Source organism: Chiloscyllium plagiosum, unplaced genomic scaffold (assembly GCF_037043375.1).
Source record: "Chiloscyllium plagiosum isolate Xiang-an unplaced genomic scaffold, Cpla_swu_hap1 HiC_scaffold_21, whole genome shotgun sequence".
In the NCBI taxonomy this organism is placed as follows: domain Eukaryota; kingdom Metazoa; phylum Chordata; class Chondrichthyes; order Orectolobiformes; family Hemiscylliidae; genus Chiloscyllium; species Chiloscyllium plagiosum.
The window spans coordinates 34,933,084-34,952,191 of NW_028270159.1; the positions used below are offsets into that span (position 1 = coordinate 34,933,084).

General features: G+C 37.7%; 1 protein-coding gene across 1 annotated transcript in view; it reads left to right on the plus strand.

The window, feature by feature from the left end:
• LOC122564606 (uncharacterized) overlaps positions 1–19,108 on the plus strand; it is a 272,583-nt gene that overhangs the window by 183,240 nt on the left and 70,235 nt on the right. Inside the window, exons 28-34 of the mRNA XM_087998687.1 lie at positions 448–492; positions 3,027–3,080; positions 4,578–4,622; positions 6,929–6,982; positions 13,344–13,397; positions 15,051–15,104; positions 17,602–17,655. Coding sequence (XP_087854813.1) covers positions 448–492; positions 3,027–3,080; positions 4,578–4,622; positions 6,929–6,982; positions 13,344–13,397; positions 15,051–15,104; positions 17,602–17,655 — 360 coding nt within the window. The remainder of the gene's footprint in view (positions 1–447; positions 493–3,026; positions 3,081–4,577; positions 4,623–6,928; positions 6,983–13,343; positions 13,398–15,050; positions 15,105–17,601; positions 17,656–19,108) is intronic.

A 19,108-nucleotide genomic window follows, 5' to 3' on the forward strand; every position in this document is an offset into this window, starting at 1 on the left:
GTGGTGGAGTTCGGTACAATAACAACATTTAAAAGGCATCTGGAGGGGTATATGAATAGGAAGGGGTTATAGGGATATGGACCAAGTGCTGGCAAATGAGACTAGATTAATTTAGAATATCTGGTCGGCATGGACGAGTTGGACTGAAGGGTATGTTTCCATGCCATACATCTCTATTGCTCTATGAAATTCACAATGCGCTGTTAGCTAGGCTTGCACTTCCACATCAAGTTACTGCCAACCAAACAACATGGCATCCGCTTCAAGCTATCCCATTGTAAACAGTACTTTATTGAGCACTTCTGTTTCCTGGTACTTCCCAAAAAATACTTATCCAAAATGATGCAACAGTTGAGAATACCTTGCTGAAGTGAACAGATTTTCTGACACTCATCAGACTGCAGTCTCTTTTGAATAATTATTTCAAGTGATTTTTTTTTTAAACAGGGGCGTATAGGTCAGCGAGGATTAGTAGGATTACCTGGACCAGCAGTAAGTGAATTTATTGAGAGTTACTTTGTTGAAATTTACATATGTGGGAGAGTGTGGGTGACAGTGACAAAGCAAGCTAAAATATCATACTATGGCATAAGTTCAAAATGGTCAGAGAATCAGTCTTTTGACCCATAAACTGATTCTAATAACATCGCCCCATGTGTTATTTGACAACAACAGATACATTTTAATAGAATACAGTAAAATCTCAAATTCAGTGATGACAAAATGATTTTAGAACTACTCTGTAATCATTTGATATATAGTAGTTCAAAAGTTTAGTTTTCTAATCACAATCAACCATTCAGTAAGAATCTCTGACCTTAATATAATCAGTTTATCACAATTGTAAATCTAATTTCAGGAAGGGCTATTTACAAATAAAATATATTTATTTCTGGCTCCTTTTGAATAATTAGGGTGGTATCCTGCAATAAAATTAATAAATGAGACCCAATCATTGTGAATTCAAAAACTCTGCTTTGTTCAGATTGATGTGCAGGAAGTTATGAGTGTTTGCCAAAGTGACCGTAGGAGAATAATTCTGGAATCAGATCTCTTTGAGTTCATGACCCTTCTAAAGCTAGGGGGCATAAATCCCTCTCCAGGAAACTATCTTATACTTGTTTTGAGTTCACCTGGGCTGCAGAAAATCTCCAACCTACTGCAAAAGCATGTCTGAGAAGTTTCCATTTGCTTTTCTTTCCAAACTCATGGAAGAAGATGTGGTTAAAATCTATCTTTCAATAATAGAATAAAATTCACCATGACATCTGTACTTCACCCTATCTGGTTTCCATTTCCAATGAAACCAATAGAAATTAGAATTGGGTGTTGGACAAAACGTGACGTCGACTGACCAGAATCTTCCTGAGCAGGCAGGGAGGTCTCCTTGGCAAGGTCTGCTGAATTGCATTCCTGGAAGTGGAAGTCCCTCTTGATGCTGGCCAGTTAGAAGCTTAGCAGTTCCATGGAGGAGGCTCGGGAATGCTGCCAGAAGGGCACCCATAATTTTGGAGGACCAATGTGGAAGTGATATGCATGGGATATTGGTTTCTGGAGATGGGACTTGCAGGGAGAAAAGTTCAGGGGGTCCAGAAACACAGGCAATGAGGGTGGCTCTCAATTAATCGAGGTAGCACAGTGGCTCAGTGGTTAGCACTGCTGCCTCACAGCACCAGGGACCTGGGTTCGATTCCAACCTCGGGTGACTGTCTGTGTGGAATTTGCACATTCTGCTCTCGTCTGCGTGGGTTTCCTCTGGGCGCTCCAGTTTCCTCCCACAGTCCAAAGATGTGCATGCTCGGTGAATTAGCCATGCTAAACTATCCATAGTGTTAGGTGCATTAGTCAGGGGTAAATGTAGGGGAATGGGTCTGGGTGAGTTACTCTTCGGAGAGTTGGGCCGAAGGGTCTGTTTCCATACTGTAGAGAATCTAATCTAAATAACAACCTGCCCTATGTCCGGTGTATTGATGAGGCTCTGATTGCCTTTAATCAGGAACTCCCCCTGCTGTAATATAATGTGATGTCTGGATACCAACCACTGGTGGCTTCTGGCTGGGATAGGGTGCTGCCACCAACCCTCCTCCTTGTGCCAGTCTGAGGCACGGTTCAGTAGTACATGTTGGAGGATAGGTCACAAATAAATCTGACCAGAAGAGGCTCTTGTCTTTGTAAAGAAGATGTACCTTACTTCATCTGAACACCAATTTCAGCTTACATTAACTCTTAGGTGTATTAACCATGATTAACATGCCACATTGGGACAGGCGCACCTGCAGCTGGGTTAATCCATGCACAGGAGGGCTGATGACCTTGAGTGGTCTTTACAAAGCAATTTATGAGTCTTAATTGGCAAAAGGACAGGAGGGCTGACCATGGCTCTTTTCACATAGAACATAATTCTGGTGGAGGCAGGAAGGTTTTGGTAAATCAGTGCCCCACCTAGTTAAAACAAAAATTTCTGGAGAAACTCAGCAGGTCTGGCAGCACCTGTGGAAGAAAGCAGAGTTAACATTTAAGGTCTTGTTCTTCATCAGAACCTAATTAAGTTGCCTTTTCTCCTCCAATCTCATTATCTCTGGGAGCATAAAATTCTGCCCCACTAATGTCTAATCTGAGCTCCCTCTCCAAGTTGACCTTCAACCCTGTTGTCTCCTATTTCAAAACACAAGCATCAAGTACAGAGCTATCTTTACACACTAAACATTAATATATGTAATTCCTTTTATGGCTAATCTTAGTATGGCAAGTCCAAATACATAGACTGACTAGAAAATGATAGTGATTCCACTTCAAAAGTAATCACTTGCTATATATTAACATACATTATCTTACCGTTGAGTTTTCTTTTTAGTTTAGCCACATTGATTCCAATTTCATCAAACAGTATAGACACTTTCATGATTCAAGAATACCGTTCTTAGCTTTTTAAATTATGTTCAAGTATTAATCATTAGTGTGTCTCAGCTATTTTATTCTCCTGTTTCATATGCAGTTTGATTTAAAATATCTTTTCGTTTCTACAGGGATTAAAAGGCCAGCAAGGAATACCGGGTCCTGAAGGAAAGCCTGGTACACAGGTTCCCATTCTGTACTTTTAATACAGATTACAACCATTTTACATTCTTTGTATTTAACTTGTATTTGTTATTCGCTTGTTGTGTGTTGTGGACAAAATATAGTTTGGTTTCCATTATAGACTTTGTTTTGGGACTGTTCAATTCAATCCCATATGTGTATGGGCCCAGAGGACAAAAAGTGCCTGGATAATTTTGTGCTTCGAATCTGAAAAAAAATTACAGATGCTTCCCAGCACCAAATAACAGACATAAAGTGTTGAATTAGAGAAAGCATTGTGAAGTAAATGATTTTCTGCAAGATGTATACCAGTGAGTAAGATCAGTTCCATATAGTGGCGCACACTCTGTCAGCTACTGATCTCATCTGGCAGAATTTTTTTCTTTATTTTATTGGGATTTTCCAGTCCACAGACATTTCAATTCTTTCTTAAGTGCCTAATATTAATGTCCATGCTTAGAAACTTGTGTGTATGTCAGAACTCACCCTGGGACAACACGAGTATCTTAAATGTGCAAGTAAGACTTTAATATTATGGTGCTGAATTAAGATTTCAGCGCTTAGATGTTTATCCCAACTGACTCTGATTACATTCTTAGAATTTTTTTAAACACAAGGCTTAGTTGTTTTGTTGGACAGATTTCAAATCTTCGAGCATTGGCATCTTTACTGAGAAACAGAGTTATTCTCCCACCTTCATTTTACTTCAGGTATCAAGTGTTAACAGTTTTGCCCAGACATTGAAAGTTCACTCAACTGATACCTGGGATGCAAGGGAATGGGACAGGAATGAAGAAAGGTTGGTCAGGCTGGGCATGTATGAGTGGGAGGAGATGTTATCAAAACATTCAAGATCTTGAGGGCACTTGACAAGGTGGATGCTGGACTGATTTTTCTTCTTGTGGGAGAGAGGGCAGAATTTAAGAAGGGGGGGGTCTCATACTTAAGATGGAAATGAAGAGTTTTTTTCTCTTTCAGAGGGCTGTGTGTATTTGGAATTCTTTTCCGTAGAGAGCATTGTAGGTGAAATTGTTGAATATTTTAAAGGTAGAGATACGTACGATTCTTGACTAACAGTGGAGGGGGGGAACAATGTTTATCAGGGGTAAGCAGGAATGTGAGGTTGAGGCCACAATCCGATCAGTTGTGATCTTATTGAATGGCAGACCAGGCTCGAGGGGCTGAATGGCCTTCTCCTGCTCCTAACTCAAACATTGATACATTGATATGAATACCTCAGTTCGAAACCAGTTGCCAGCCAAAGTCCATCACAATTCATAGATTTTCTTTTGGCTGTAGGTTAACTAGTCAGTAAAACTTAGTATATATCCAGCATTCAGTCAAATGTGTTGTGAATTAAATAGATGGAGTTAAGGCAAAAATTTAATTATCATCTGGAGTTGTTGAAAAGAAGAATCTGCAATGGAAGTACACGTGTACTTTATTACATAAGACAATGTAGGACAATATTCCCTCTTAATGTTTGTTTGCTCTCACAGGGTACATCTGGAATTCCAGGTGACACTGGGAAGAGGGGGCCATGTGTAAGTTTCTGTGTTTCACATTACTACTGTATGGTCTATCCTGTATTAATTTATTTCTACCCTGGAACTTCCAGGACTATAGATTTCTACTTCATTCTCTTCTCTCTCACTCCTAATTACTGTATGGTCCCTTTGGAATTGGTATCACAGGCAGTCAGTGGAATAAGAGGGCTGCTGGCAGAGGGTTCTGGCAGAGTACAACACCACTCAGTCATTAGGGGATTTCTGAATCAGCTGTCTGACAATTACTGTACCTTTCAATCTTCAGATTTGGTGAGTGTTAGATTAGATTAGATACCCTACAGTATGGAAACAGACCTTTTGGCCAAACAAGCCCACTCTGACCCTCCAAAGAGCAACCCACCCAGACCCAATCCCCCACCTTATATTTACCCCTGACTAATGTACCTAACACTATGGGCAATTTAGCATGGCCAATTCACCTGGCCTACACATCTTTGGACTGTGGGAGGAAACCAGAACAAACACACACAGACACGGGAGAATGTGCAAACACCACACAGACAGTCACCCGAGGCAGGGATCAAACCCGGGTCCCTGGCGCTGTGAGGCAGCAATGCTAACCACTGAGCCACCGTGCTGCCCATTGTGTTAATTGGTGCAACAGTGTGTCCATTTATCCAACAACACTGTATTTATGAATGACCAATCATTTTAAGACCTATCAGTTTGAGCTGAACTTTAATGTGAAAAGAAACATGCAAAACAGAAGTAGCCTATGTTATAACATAGGAATCAGTTGTAGATATTGACTGAAAGAATTTTATATCCATAAAGTTAATTGCAGCCTTTAGATGCTGAGAAAGAAAATCACTCCTGTATGAACATTTAGAATAGGGAATATACAAGGCTTTAATGATTCACTGTAGCTGATAGAGAGAGAGTGTGTGGGGTTGAAAAACTCACATCAGTATTTGTTTTGATGCAACTAGGCAAAATTGGAGCTCAGGGAAGGAAAGATTGAGGCAGGACTGCTTTGGTGAGGCTAGCTCTTGACGAATAGCTGGAATTATATTTGTGAATGAGTACTGAAGTGTAGCATTGGAGTCCAAGGGAGCACAGACCCAGGAAAGAAGGTTGATTGACTAAAATGGGAGTCCTTTTTTAGGGCAGTCCACAACAGAGCAGCTCTTGAGTGGGATCAACAAAAATGGAAGAACTATGATTCCTTGTGAAATTTAATGAGGGTTGATTACCCACTATGTCATTAATGTCTAGCAGAAATTGCTGAGAAATCTTTAGAGTCAGTCTTGATTACATTTCTTATTTGATGAGATATTTTCAACTGCAGTCCATAACCCATGTTTGTCACATGTTAATTCTAGCTTCCAAAAAATAAGTTGTAGATGTATTGTAGATTGTACTGCAGCTTTACACTGTTATAGCACAATTAATGATCATTTGTTCAAAACCATGGAATCTTATGGCTTTATTTTCTTCATATGTTCCCTGGATCTCTCCTTTTGACTGCTTTAAACAAAAAGCTACCAAACTCTCATGAGATTGAACAGTAAATGTGTTCGCTTGATTCATAATCATAATACTATTGAAATTTGGTAATATTGCAGTCATGTTAAGCATATAATGTTGTTAGCATTAAAGACTTATTAATACTAAGTGATAGTGAGGCAACAAAGTTATTGTATAGCTTTAAAAATGCAATGTATTTGTTTTGGTGATAAAGAACTTATAGCTTTATGTAGTTTTGAAAAAAGACACTAATGATCAAAGCTTTATGTATCACATTCCTCAGGACAATTTGCAGAAATACTAAAAAAATGTCACTCAACAGTAGTTCTTGCAGCCTCCGTTTCAATGCCTTGACAAATAGGAGTCCAGTTGACAACCGTAAGATTAAAAGGAACAGGAGCAGGGAAAGGCTTTTTGCCCTCTTGAGCCTATTCCACAATTCAATAGGATGATGGCTGATCCATCACTCCTCGCACCCGTTTTAATGTCCATTTTCATAATCTTTGAGGCCAGACTAGTCAAGAATCCATCTATCCCAGCCTTAAGGTCCCACAAGGTTTCTGCCCCCATAGCTGCCCCCATTCTGCCCACACATTTCCAAAGATAATCAAGTCTCTGAGAAAAGAAATTAGCGCTGTCCTCTCATACAATATAAATATTGGTTTTCCCTTGTTATTGGCATTCTTGCAAATTGTCCTGATGAATGCAAGATAAAAACTTTGTCAAAATGTGTCCTTTTTCAGCAATACTTTTTTTAATCACAAAATACTACAGTTGCTGTTGAAACTCATTGGAATATTTGTTCATGATGGCAGGGCTTCAGAGGAATAAGGGGTAATCGAGGATCAGATGGACCTCCAGGACTACCTGTAAGGAAATTCACCACTCAAAAGATTTGCTTTGAGTTTGTTATTTAGTCTTGTGACATGTGACACCACAGGCATTTAATATTTTTCATTGTGCAGATACCGGGGTGTGAGAGAAAATCACAATGTAAGGAATACAAATCTCTGATTTTCATGGCTGCATCATTTATGGCTGTAGCTTTTTAATTGCCAAGGCTACAAACTCTGGAATTCCCTCCCAAGCCCATCCCTTCCTTTAGATTTCCTTTTAAATCACTTCCTCAATTATACCTCTTTGGCCACCTTTACAACTCTTGTTGTCAGGTTTTGACTAGTAATGATTCTGGGAACGTCTTTGATAAGTTTTGCTACATTAAAGGTGTGATATAAAGACAGGTTTTAAGAAAAATTGAATATTAGCTTTTGGTTTCTTTCATTTGGCAACATTAAGCAAAGTGATTTGAGAACTAGAGTTAGCACAATAGAGGAGGTTCTTTAGTAGTGTTAGTTGCAACATGTATTGTTGAAAACTCAGACATTGAACGCATTCAAGACTGATATCAATGGCTTTCCTGATATTAAAGATATCAAGGGATATAGGGTTAACATGTCAAAATAACATTGAAGTAGCAGATCAGCTGTGGTTTAGTTGAATGACACAGCTGGCTCAATGGACTGAATGGCTGACTCTTGTTTTTATTTCCTATGTTGGGACAGTTTAATAAAGTCCTGAACTAATTCATGAGCACAATATGGGCATTAAATTCTTATGTGGGGAAACAATAGAATCTTGCTTTGTTTCTGTAATTGATAGTCAGCTAAAGTAATCATGTTCAAAGTCTCGAGTTCCATTTATTTCAAATATTTTAAAATTTGAGAAAGCCAGGCATTCTCCCATATTATGTTAAAAGAAGACTTTGACGCTACCGATGCAACATAAGTTCTCCTTCTAAGCAAAATGATTTTTAAAAATTTTTTTAACTACACAATCTGAAACACAAGAGTGCATGAACATGTTTTCTGCAATGTAAGAACATCATTTTCTGAACTAATGCCAAATCAGAAATTTTAGATCAAGTGTATAGTTTAAATAGTTTATAATTGATAGTTTAAGGAGTCTCAGAAAAGACAGCAGAATGAATTCAGCATTCTTCAATGAAAGGAAATCTGACTATGAGATCCAAAATAGTATTTAGCAAAGGTAGTGGATATTGTTCCTCTAAGCACCTCTTACTCTTTCTAAATTGTAAATTTACTGACTAATTCTAATACTCACCCTGTTCACTTTCACTGCATTGAAATTAAGACAAATAATATCCACTTCCTGTGTCATTCCATCAGAGAATCACAAACAAACTCATTATCTCCCTTAGTTTTCACTTTCTGCAACAAAATGCAAGTATCCCTGTTTGCTTGACAGCCAATTGTAGCCTATGTTGTATGTGTATCTTACTTTGAGAGAGTTTGCCTTTTATGATTGCATGTGCTTTGAGTATACAATGTTGTCATTCTGCTTGCCACTTACTTTGCTGTTTGCACAGAAATCATTAGTTTGCTGTAATATTGCTTTATAACATTTATGATGAGGTTTACTGTTTTAAGCTCATGAGAAATACAAATGATCAGAATGTGTGCCCGATCAATAACAAGCAAGGGAAAATCAAGAATATATTTTCATAATAGGAGAAAGTGAGGACTGCAGATGCTGGAGATCAGAGTCAAAAGGTTAGGCACTGGGAAAGCACAGCCAGTCAGGCAGCAATCCTGACCCAGGTCAGAAGATTTGGGTTAACATGGGAAGAGATCATTTGTAACTCTTCAGAGTTTTTGTTGAGAATGTGACATCCTAACTAGATAGGGAAACAATCATACAGAATATCTACATCTCTAGAAAACTGACAATAAGGTTGCCAGGCCCAGGTAGGCTACACAAGCTTAAGGCACAGATAAAACATGGCAACAGATGAGGAACTGTAAAACAGTGGATAGTAGTTAGGGAACCAAATGACAGATGACATGCAGGGACTACAAGCCCCTTGGACCAGCACTGGAATCCTTTCAAGTTTTGATTTAAAAGAACGATCAGAGTTGAGGACAAACTGTGTAACAGATCGTAAACATGGGGACAGAGAGTCAAACAAAGGCGGCGAGAATTAATGCAACAAATTTGTTTACGCAATGGCGGGTATACCATTCATGATGGATGCAATCCGGCATTGGCAAGTACAAATTCATACTAACAAAAAGGGGAAACAAAAAGAGGTGGGCTACTTGCAATTTATCATTGATACCAAATCAGTCACAGGAAAGATCAAGAAAATGAATGTGGTAACATTCTCAACTCTTTCTTATCCAGTCATTGAATAGCAGCCAACAAAAAACAGAATCACAGAATGATTTATCCAGGAGGCCAGTCAGTCAGTCTTGGCTCTTTCAGAGATATAGTTACAACAACAAATTCGTTTGCATTTAAAAACTTAGGGCTTTGGAATAGCAGCAAACCAGTTGGTCCTTTTAATCTGTTTCCCCAAAGATATTATGGTTGATCTGGTTGTGGTCTCAGTTCCACGTTCCTGTCTGAACTATACAACCTCGGACCCCTGTTTATCAAGAATCTCTTTTATATATTACGATGTTTTCAATGTGGCCAACATTGCAAGAAATTGCACGCGCTCACAGTTAAAAATTTGAACCTAATAGACAATCATCAAAAGATTAATGGAAGTGTGATCAAATGAGATCTTCTAAAGGTAGTGAGAAGATTAAAGCAGCAAATTTAGAATGCAGATTGAAGCAGCAAATGGCAAAGTAAACAGAGCGGAGGATGCATAATACTTCAGAATTTAAGTAGTGGATGTAGACTGCCCAGCAGGCAAAAGTTAGGGGTAAGGCAGGATGCCCAATTATTAGAGATGGAACAACAGGACACTTCAATGGCATTACACCAAATCAGTGTGGATTTATGAAAAGGAAAGAACATTTGACAAATCAACCACAATTTTTTTGAGAATGCAACTGTAGAATATATAAAGGGAGAACTAGTGGACATGATGTATTAGGATATTTTTTAAATCAGAAAACTTTTGATCAACTTGCATGTAAGAGGTTACTGTGCAAACTTAAAGCACAAAGAATTGATTGGAGGGTTAGATATACTGGTAAATGACTGAGAATTGTTTAGCAGATAGGAAGTAGCAGCAATAAATGGGTCTTTTTTGGGGTGGAAAGCGATGCAAGGAAGTAATATTTCCTTATTCTCACTAACATTGGAAAAGGGCAATGTGAATACTGACGGAAACTATTAATTAAGTGCTTTCCCCATGTCCTCAGATTCCACACACCACTTTCCGCTACTTTCGTTGATTAGCCCTAATCAGTCATTCTTTTATTCCTGACATACCTATAGAAGGCCTTAGGGTTTTCCTTGATCCTATCTGCCAACAACTTCTCATGTCCCCTCCTGGCTCTTCTTAGCCCTCTCTTTAGATCTTTTCTGGCTAACTTATAACTCTCCACCCCCCTATCTGAGCCTTCATGCCTTATCCTTACGAAAACCTTCTTCTTCCTCTTGACAACTACCTCCCTGCCTGATAGGTATATACTTAAGGACCCTTAGTAGTTGTTCCTTGAATGAATTCCACATTTCAAGTGTGTCCATCCCCTGCAGTTTTCTTCCCCATCTTATGCATCCTAAATCTTGACTATTCAAATCATAATTGCCTTTTCCCCCAGTTATATCTATTCCTCCCCACTGCTATTGTAAACATAACCGAATTATGGTTACTAATCGCCAAAGTGCTCACTTACCTCCAAATCTAACACCTAGCCAGGTTCATTCCCCAGTATCAAATCCAATATGGCCTCACCCCTTATTGGCCTGTCTACATACTGTGTCATACATTGCATATATTGAACAAAAACTGACAAAGAATGACTACATTGTATGAGATCTTGTCTTTTGTATGACCTGTTGGAGTGAGGCCTTGTCTATCCACTCCAAAAGGGCAGAAAAGATTCCCTAGAATTATTCTGAAGAACTGCACGGACGTCATTCTATAATCAATATTCACCCTTCAAAAACACTGCAAACAGGTCATCCAGGCAGTATCACACTGCTGTCTGTGGGAGCTAGCTATTACAAATTAGTAGCCTGTTTCTCAACAGCGAGAACAATTCAAAAAGTGCTTTGTTAGTTGTAAACTGCTGTTAGACAACCATAGTTGTCAAAAATACCACATAAAAAGTCTGTTCAACAATACATTCAAGGAATAGGAACAAAATATGTTGGAAATGCTCAGCTTGGCATTGGTGGAAAAAGTGAACTTTTCAGGTTGAAGACGTTTTCCCAGAACTGCCAAAGATACCCAGCATTCCTGCAGTATTTGATTTTGTTGACGTTGGAGGAAAACAAGGTTGGTGATGGTCAAAGATTTATAACTTTTTGTTTTGAAAGGGAGCAATGGTGTTTTTGAAAGAGATGACATCACCCTTCATTAGGAAACAATATGAGTTAAGATTAAAGCGACTATGTTCTGGTCAAGTCATACCTTTAAATCTGATCACTGAAGTGTAGGGGTATACTCATACAGGAAAGGTGCCAAAATCATCTCAGCTCGAGGTGAACCAGCTTGTTTGTTTCACATTTCAGGCAAAGTCTCTTATATCAAGGTCTTATGCCTGAAACGTTGATTCTCCTGCTCCTCAGATGCTGCCTGACTGGCTGTGTTTTTCCAGCGCCACACTGTTTGACATATATTTACATAATCCCCATTTTAAAACAGGGAGCAACATACCTCCTGAATGAATTTAAAATGTTCAAACAACTTCAAAGTTTATGCAATTTCTAGATTTGTGTATTCAACATAGAAAATCAAGCCATTAGTATTTGCTTTGCAATTGGGAACAAAGCTGAAGATCCCCAAAATATTTAGACCATTTGAAGACCAGTTGAGAGTAGAAATAAAGGACATTAGCAGAGGCAATGCCTTGAGAACAAAAGCCATTGCAGTTACAAAGAGCTGTGCTCCATTCCAAACACACTGTACAGAAAGAATATCTTTAAACTACAAGAATAATCATCTGGGATCCCACCAGAAGTGCATACGTGAAGTGATCAAGTAAGTTGAATCTAATCATGTACACAACAAAACAAAGATTAGTGAACACATGCTTCACACAATCAATCTTGTGAAAAACATCAATATCATCACATGGTCCAAAGTATTAGATTTAGATTTCAACCTTTATTGTCACATGTATTCAAGTACAGTAGTTTAGGAGCACAGTGAAAAGTGTATAATGTCACCACACATGGTACCATCTTAGATACAGAGGTACCTAGAACAAAAAAAACATAGGCACAAAGTAGTAAAAGAAACAGAAGAAGCCTGAAGGCAGCTAATTATTTCTCCCCCCAACTAGTATCTACAAGTTGTTGCCTTTAAATCATTAAGAGACGTTTCTGTTAATGACCTCTCACCCTGTGCGTCCTGCAAAGATCTGAAGGAAACTGGAGAAGAGAATGAAAGTCCTTGCAAGTCAAAGGATCATCTCAGCAAACCCTCTTGACTGGTATTACTGAACTGTGGTTACTAGTTTTTTTACTAGCCAAAGTTCAAATGATCTATCCTCTTGAAGATTTATGAATATTCATTATTGGTTAGGATTAATATGGGAGCAAGTGTCAACATGCAAATTCTAAGTTACAGGTACCCACAGACATAGGAAGCCATGATGAAACTCACACATGTAAACTTTCAGTGTGCAATGATTCATTAATTCTGTGCAGTTCAATAATGCTGCATGCAAGTACAATCGATCTGCCTGGAGGTTGCATGAAGTTCTATATCAGGACCAGCAATTGCAAATAGATCAGCATGTCATGACCTGACACTTGTCACAATCCATAGAATAACTGAAACAGAGACACAGTAGAAACTACAGGAAATTATTCAAGAAACACTTGCAGAACTGAATATTGAAGAAGAACAGAATATTTCACTTCCTTCTGAATTAATGGAGGTCCAATCTCAGCTTTTAACTATGGTGAGACAAATGAAGGTTCAAGAGGAAAGGCTGATCTATTAGCTCAGGGTAGATTGAAGCTTAATAATACCAGTTCTGAGATGAGGAAGTCTTAATGAGATATGTCTGCTTAGCTCAACATGATAAATGAAGAGATAGAAAGAGAGCAGGATGAACTACAAGCTCTGTTACATGAGTCTAATGAAAATATTGCCTGTTTACAGGACAATTTGGAGCAACTTGGATGATCAGCAGATTGGGCTCAGCAGGATTAGTGTTATATGTCGTGTACAGCAAATGTTCTTTAAAACCAAATATGCAAAGTGTTTATATAGTTTTTTTAAAAATATATCATTCACAGGGGCCTCCCGGGCACCCCGGACCTGATGGAATTCCTGGTCAAACAGGAGAAAGGGTAAGTTTAGCAGTTGTATATATTAGCACAATTATAGTGCTGGACAAATATGCAAATAGATTAAGGGTTGCACTATAGTGTTATTATGTTCACTGCAGTAGGAATAAAAAAGATTGATGATGAGAGATTTCATACATTCATTCCTGGGTTAACACATAAACTTGATTATGTATGTATCCTTTCTTTACTGGTGAACCAAGGAAATGTGGCTACTGTATAAGTTAGTCTCTTCAAACTGGAATGACACTATTTTAAAATGATAATCCCTATCTTAATTCTGAATAAACTTTAATACATGCTTATCCATTGTGGACAACTATATACCTATTCATAACCTGTAAAAAGTGGCTTTTATACATTGCTGTTAGTTTGTAGAAGTGTTTTGCTTTTGATAATATTTTGCTTTTTTGGATTATTATTGGCACATTTCATGTCTCATCCCCAAGGTTGCATCTTTGAACAAATTAATTGTTAGATTGAACTGTAGCTTTGTCTTCCTCTCTCCTCTTGCTTCTTGCCACTTCTCTGACTGGTTGTTACTAGGTTAGGGCAAATATTATAATGCATCATGAGGGTTTTCGATCTTGAGGGTGGTTCTGGTGCAGTGACAGCGTCCCTATCTCTGAGTCAGTAGGCCCAGGTTCAATATATCTATAAACTAATTGTAAAATATCTTCAAATATCTACAATGGAATATGCATGGTCTGATTTGACTCTGAGCCACATTGAGTTACTAGGTTTTTTTTTTAATTGAAAACAGCAAATATGCTAAAGCTTGGTCTTTGTTGAAAGACAAAGAGAATGAGTGGTAGAGAAAGAAATCAGCATTCCAATAGCAGATTATCCGTATTTGTATTAGGGCTTTAAGGCAGGACCTCTACCCAGGACCTGTGTAGTGGCAGGGTCTCTGTGTTTGGGTTGGCTTGCATTAGGAGCAGTACCGAAGCCTGTGATTTCTCTCCCTGCTGCTGGCTTAGAATTATTAAATATCCCCTACCAAAAAGTCTACCATTGCAATTTTTATGTCCTTTCAATCTGGTTCACTTTAGCTGATGTTGTACATTGCACATTGCAACATACTTAATCATCTGCTTACTAATCAAGTACCACTGAAGACAAGAAGTCCCTGGGTTACAAACGAGTTCTATTTTTAAGTCTGTTCCTAAGTCGAATTTGTATGTAAGTTGGAACAGTTATGTACTGTTCACATCTAGTGTCAATTAGTCAAATGTTTGTCTTAGTATATAGCATATATTTTAACTAAAACATCTTAAATATAATAATACAGTAACAATAATGTGTTGAGCATCGCGCAAAGTAATCCACCCGTTCTTTAGTACGAACTGTTACATGTAACTCGATTTTCAAAATTACTAGGCTTTATGGAGTTCAGTTTTTAAGTACGGGGATTTGTAAGTTGGAGAAAGCCTGTAAAAATAGCCTCTTGTTCTGAGTTAGCCAACTCTCAAAGCGTATTGATATTATAGATGTCACAAGTCCTTCTTGGATTGAGATTGAGCCCTATCTGCTTCTTTGTTATGAATTGGGTTTATTAAGTTACAATAGGTGGGAGAGACATGGTGCATTTTTAAACTAGAGATTTGTAACATTGATTAATAATATGAATGATGATTTATTGTTTTATATTTCTAGGGTCCCCCTGGTAAACCTGGGCTCTCAGGACTGCAAGGACCTGTAGGCATGTATGTAAGTGAGAAGCAAAACTCGTTGTCACATACAAATTAGTAAAAGATCCTTTAGCCAAAACAATTATGCATTCCACAGTATTTGCTTTATGTATATTTACATCAATTTTTGCTACATCAGTAATAAAGGAGATGTATTGAGATTGTTTCCGAATGGCATTGTAAAGTGCCTCACGAATAAGACTTGCTCTATTGTCAAACACAATAACCATGAGATAAATGTTTCCACTCTATTATGCCTCTTTTAAATCCTATGGTTATTCCACTGAAAATGATTGAGATGGTTATGCAGACCAACAATTATTGATCGAAGATGGAGTAGGTGTTCTGCACATAACTTTGAAAGAGTAGATGGGGAATCTATAGGACAGGAGGCTACTGTTCATTTTTTGGGGATTAACAAACAGAGCAATCCTACTCCCTTTCACCTGACAAACCTGGAAATTCTTGCAGTGATTTTTCAGTGCCGTACATCAGCCTCATTCTTCAAGACTCCAGTTAAAATTGAATCGTAGTATGTTTGGTGTAATCGAACCCAAATTTGCATCAATTCATGCGCATTTGCATGGCTCCCCACCTGCTGTAGGCAAGTACCCTACCTGCCTGGATAAGCCTGCAGTTAGAATCAGAAGTGGCATGAATGAGATCCAAGTTGGTAAATTACCCCCTTAAATGCCAATCCACCTCTACTGGGTGAATACTGATTCACCTGTTTCTGTACAAAAATAACAATGGCAGAAGAATGTTCAACTGGCTGGACATCTTGCTGTCTTCAAATACTGCAATAGAATTTTTAATATCCCCTGAAACAGAGAAGAGGAGACCTCCATTAAATAATCAATATAGTGGGTGATATCTCCAAAGATATTGTACTCTTTCATTACTGCACTATGATATCTGTCCAGATTATTGATAGCTCTGATGCACCACAGTGCAATTGCATTAGGTTATTTGACTTGGCAATTTAATTTTGAGTTTTGAATCTTTTACATATATAAATTTACCTAAATAATATTCCCTGGTACAATATCCTCTGTTTGATATACAGCTGATCCTCTCATTGTTTTCATGATACATACCTGATATAATTTACGACAGGAGCAAGACAGGTAATATGCACACATGTGACATATTTCATGGTTGCGATCCCAACCAGCTGAGAAACAACTGTATATCACACAAAGCTTCATTAAAGAGATATTATTTGTAAAGCAGAAAGTCATATTAAAATTGCTATTACAGCATTAAATTGCTAAATGCCTTGTAAATTACATATTCTATCCATTATAGTGCATTGCGGGGTTTATTCCAATCGGGAAAATGATTATACAGAACCAGCTGCACAGAGAAAATTAAGAAGCCTTGAGGAAGATTAAAACTCAGAAGAAGTTTTAAATGCCCACAATTGAAGCTGAAATGAGAAACAAAATGGGAGCTGGATAAATATTTGGTTCATGTTGGGAATGGGTTTCAACATAAGGGGGTCATTATAGATTGAGATGATGAATTACTTCATGGATGGTAGCCATTTATATGCTATCAGGGTGCAAGTTTTTATCAGAACAGAATTCCAGAATTTGGTAGAAGTCTGGGAATAGATATTCTGAATTTTGATCTTTGAAAATTGAGAACTATTTATGCAGGATAGTCCCTCGTAATATTAAATGAGTGAGTTAAGGTCATTGAGAGAGAGTCATTATACAAGATATATGCATATCCACAGAAGAAATGGTCTTTTCTCAACATTACAAGATATGCCATAGTGACTCACTAAGGATTCTTTTACAGCACCCTCACGCCTATTATCCAGAACATCAAGGGTAACAGTTGTCACCTGCAACTTCCCCGTCAACTCAGATTTCATACTGATGTATGTAATGTTTACTGAGCTGCATTGTTGTTCCCTTACTGTTGCTGGGTCAAAATTCTGGACCTCCTTCCCTAACACCTGGCTATGGGTGAACCTACACTATAAGGACGACAGAAGCTCACATGGTTCAACACTATATTGGGTTGGCCAATAAATGCCAAGAACACCCCATACCATGAATGAATACTTTTTAAATGTCCATGCTTGTTAACTTTACAAGATTCTGAAGTAAACTTCAAATTTTAATGTCCCCCAATTGAGTCTGGGAAGTATGCAAAAATCTACATATTATTTACAATTAAACAGCTTTCACTGCCTTCAGTAAACCAATGTTTTTGAAAAAACTGAGATTCTATGAGAGTTAAATGATTCATTTTAATGTATTCTCTAAATAAGCAGATGTGTTTACTCATTGCTTCCTGTAACCCTTTGGCTCTTGAATAAATGAGGTGTTGTTTTCAAATTCTGGTATAGTACACTGGATTTCTTTATGTAACGTGATTGTGATGCATAGTTTTAATTAAATTGATATTCATGTTTTCACTGATCAATACAGAATGTTAATACACTTGTCTGCTAAGACAGAGAGCAGAATTTGGTGTGATTGAAGTGTTCTTTGTTACCATAGGGATTCCCTGGCCCTTTGGGTTTGCGAGGAAGGCCAGGATCAAGGGGAGGCAAGGTACTAAGGGCTCTTCCTGTTTGTAAAGACGTTTGCTGCACACACTATACCTTAACAGTGGTCTACAATCTAAGCAACAGCTGTTGAAAGTTTACTTCTCGAAAATAATTGTGCCTCCCCTAACAATCTTTCGGTTATCATTAGTGCTGACCATTACTTTCTTCATTCCTATATAATTCCTCTGTCTTTATGTCTCTAGTCTGTTCTCCATGCTAACTTTCTGCTTGTTCCTACTGTGAACCATAATCCAGAACGGAGCTCCATTATCACTCATCCATGGTATACCCCAGCTATCAATCTACCATTTATCCTTCCGCTGAATAACCAAGGGTGTCTTAAAGAGAAGGTATCGGATGGATAAATCCACAATTCCCAGACTGCTCATAAACAATACCTAACATGCTGGCAGTTAATTATGTCATCTGTATCACACAGCTTTATTATCAATGCCTTGTTCCTGTGATACTCGGAAGTTTTCAATCTTAAGTTTTATTTTTCATAATCTGTCCCTTGACAGCTGTCCTCTGTTTATCCGGAAGTTGTGCTATTTTCTTTTACATTTGAATTTCCTATTTTTAACTCTACATGTGTAATCTATTAATATAAAAGATTTTTGTGTTAAAATTGAAGTATAGTCTGTTTCATTGAAATGTTTAAGCTGTGCCTGTAATTAGAATTATTGTTTTCAACATCTAATAATGTGAAATTAAATTACATTTCAAATAAAATAGAATTTTCCTGAGTAATATTACGAAGTGCTAGATGGGAGATCAATCTGTTTCATGTCTCTGAGGTCTGAGAGGAGAATATTCTTGATTTTGATTATTTTCATTGTATTGATATTAATGCTGCTTTTAATTTAAAAAAATTTAAGCATATATAGAGGAAGTTTTCTGTCTACTCTCTGTCTTGCCTAGCATTAGGAAACAGCTTCTGTCTTTGGTTGAGTTAGTGACTTTCTTACTGAAAGATGAAGTCTCTTTGATCAGTGTATTTCAGGAAAATAACTTTGCCGCATTTGTTAGACTATTTTAAAATAATATAAGCTTCTGGACTCAGGTTCCTGCTTGGTTACACAAAATTAGCCAAGTTAACACACAAAAAAAATCAAATAATTTCAATGGCAGTTTATGTCCAACACAAATTGAGTTTGCACAACCTTTTCTTATTTTCAGCTTTATTAATAAAGCTGAAGATGGTTGCCACTCTTATTTTTCCTTCTTGTATATTGGTACAGTTATGTTCTAAACTGAGTATTAATATTTTAACTGCTGTGACATTTTAAGAGATTTATATGCCAGTGAGTCAGAAACTAAGATGCAAATGATGTGACCAACTGCTATGTATAGTCTAGCAAGGAGCAAACTACCAGGATGTTACAGACGTAGTTATCTGGACCACAATTTGTGGCCTAAATTGTTAATAAATCGATTTGAGCTTTATTAAGTAAACT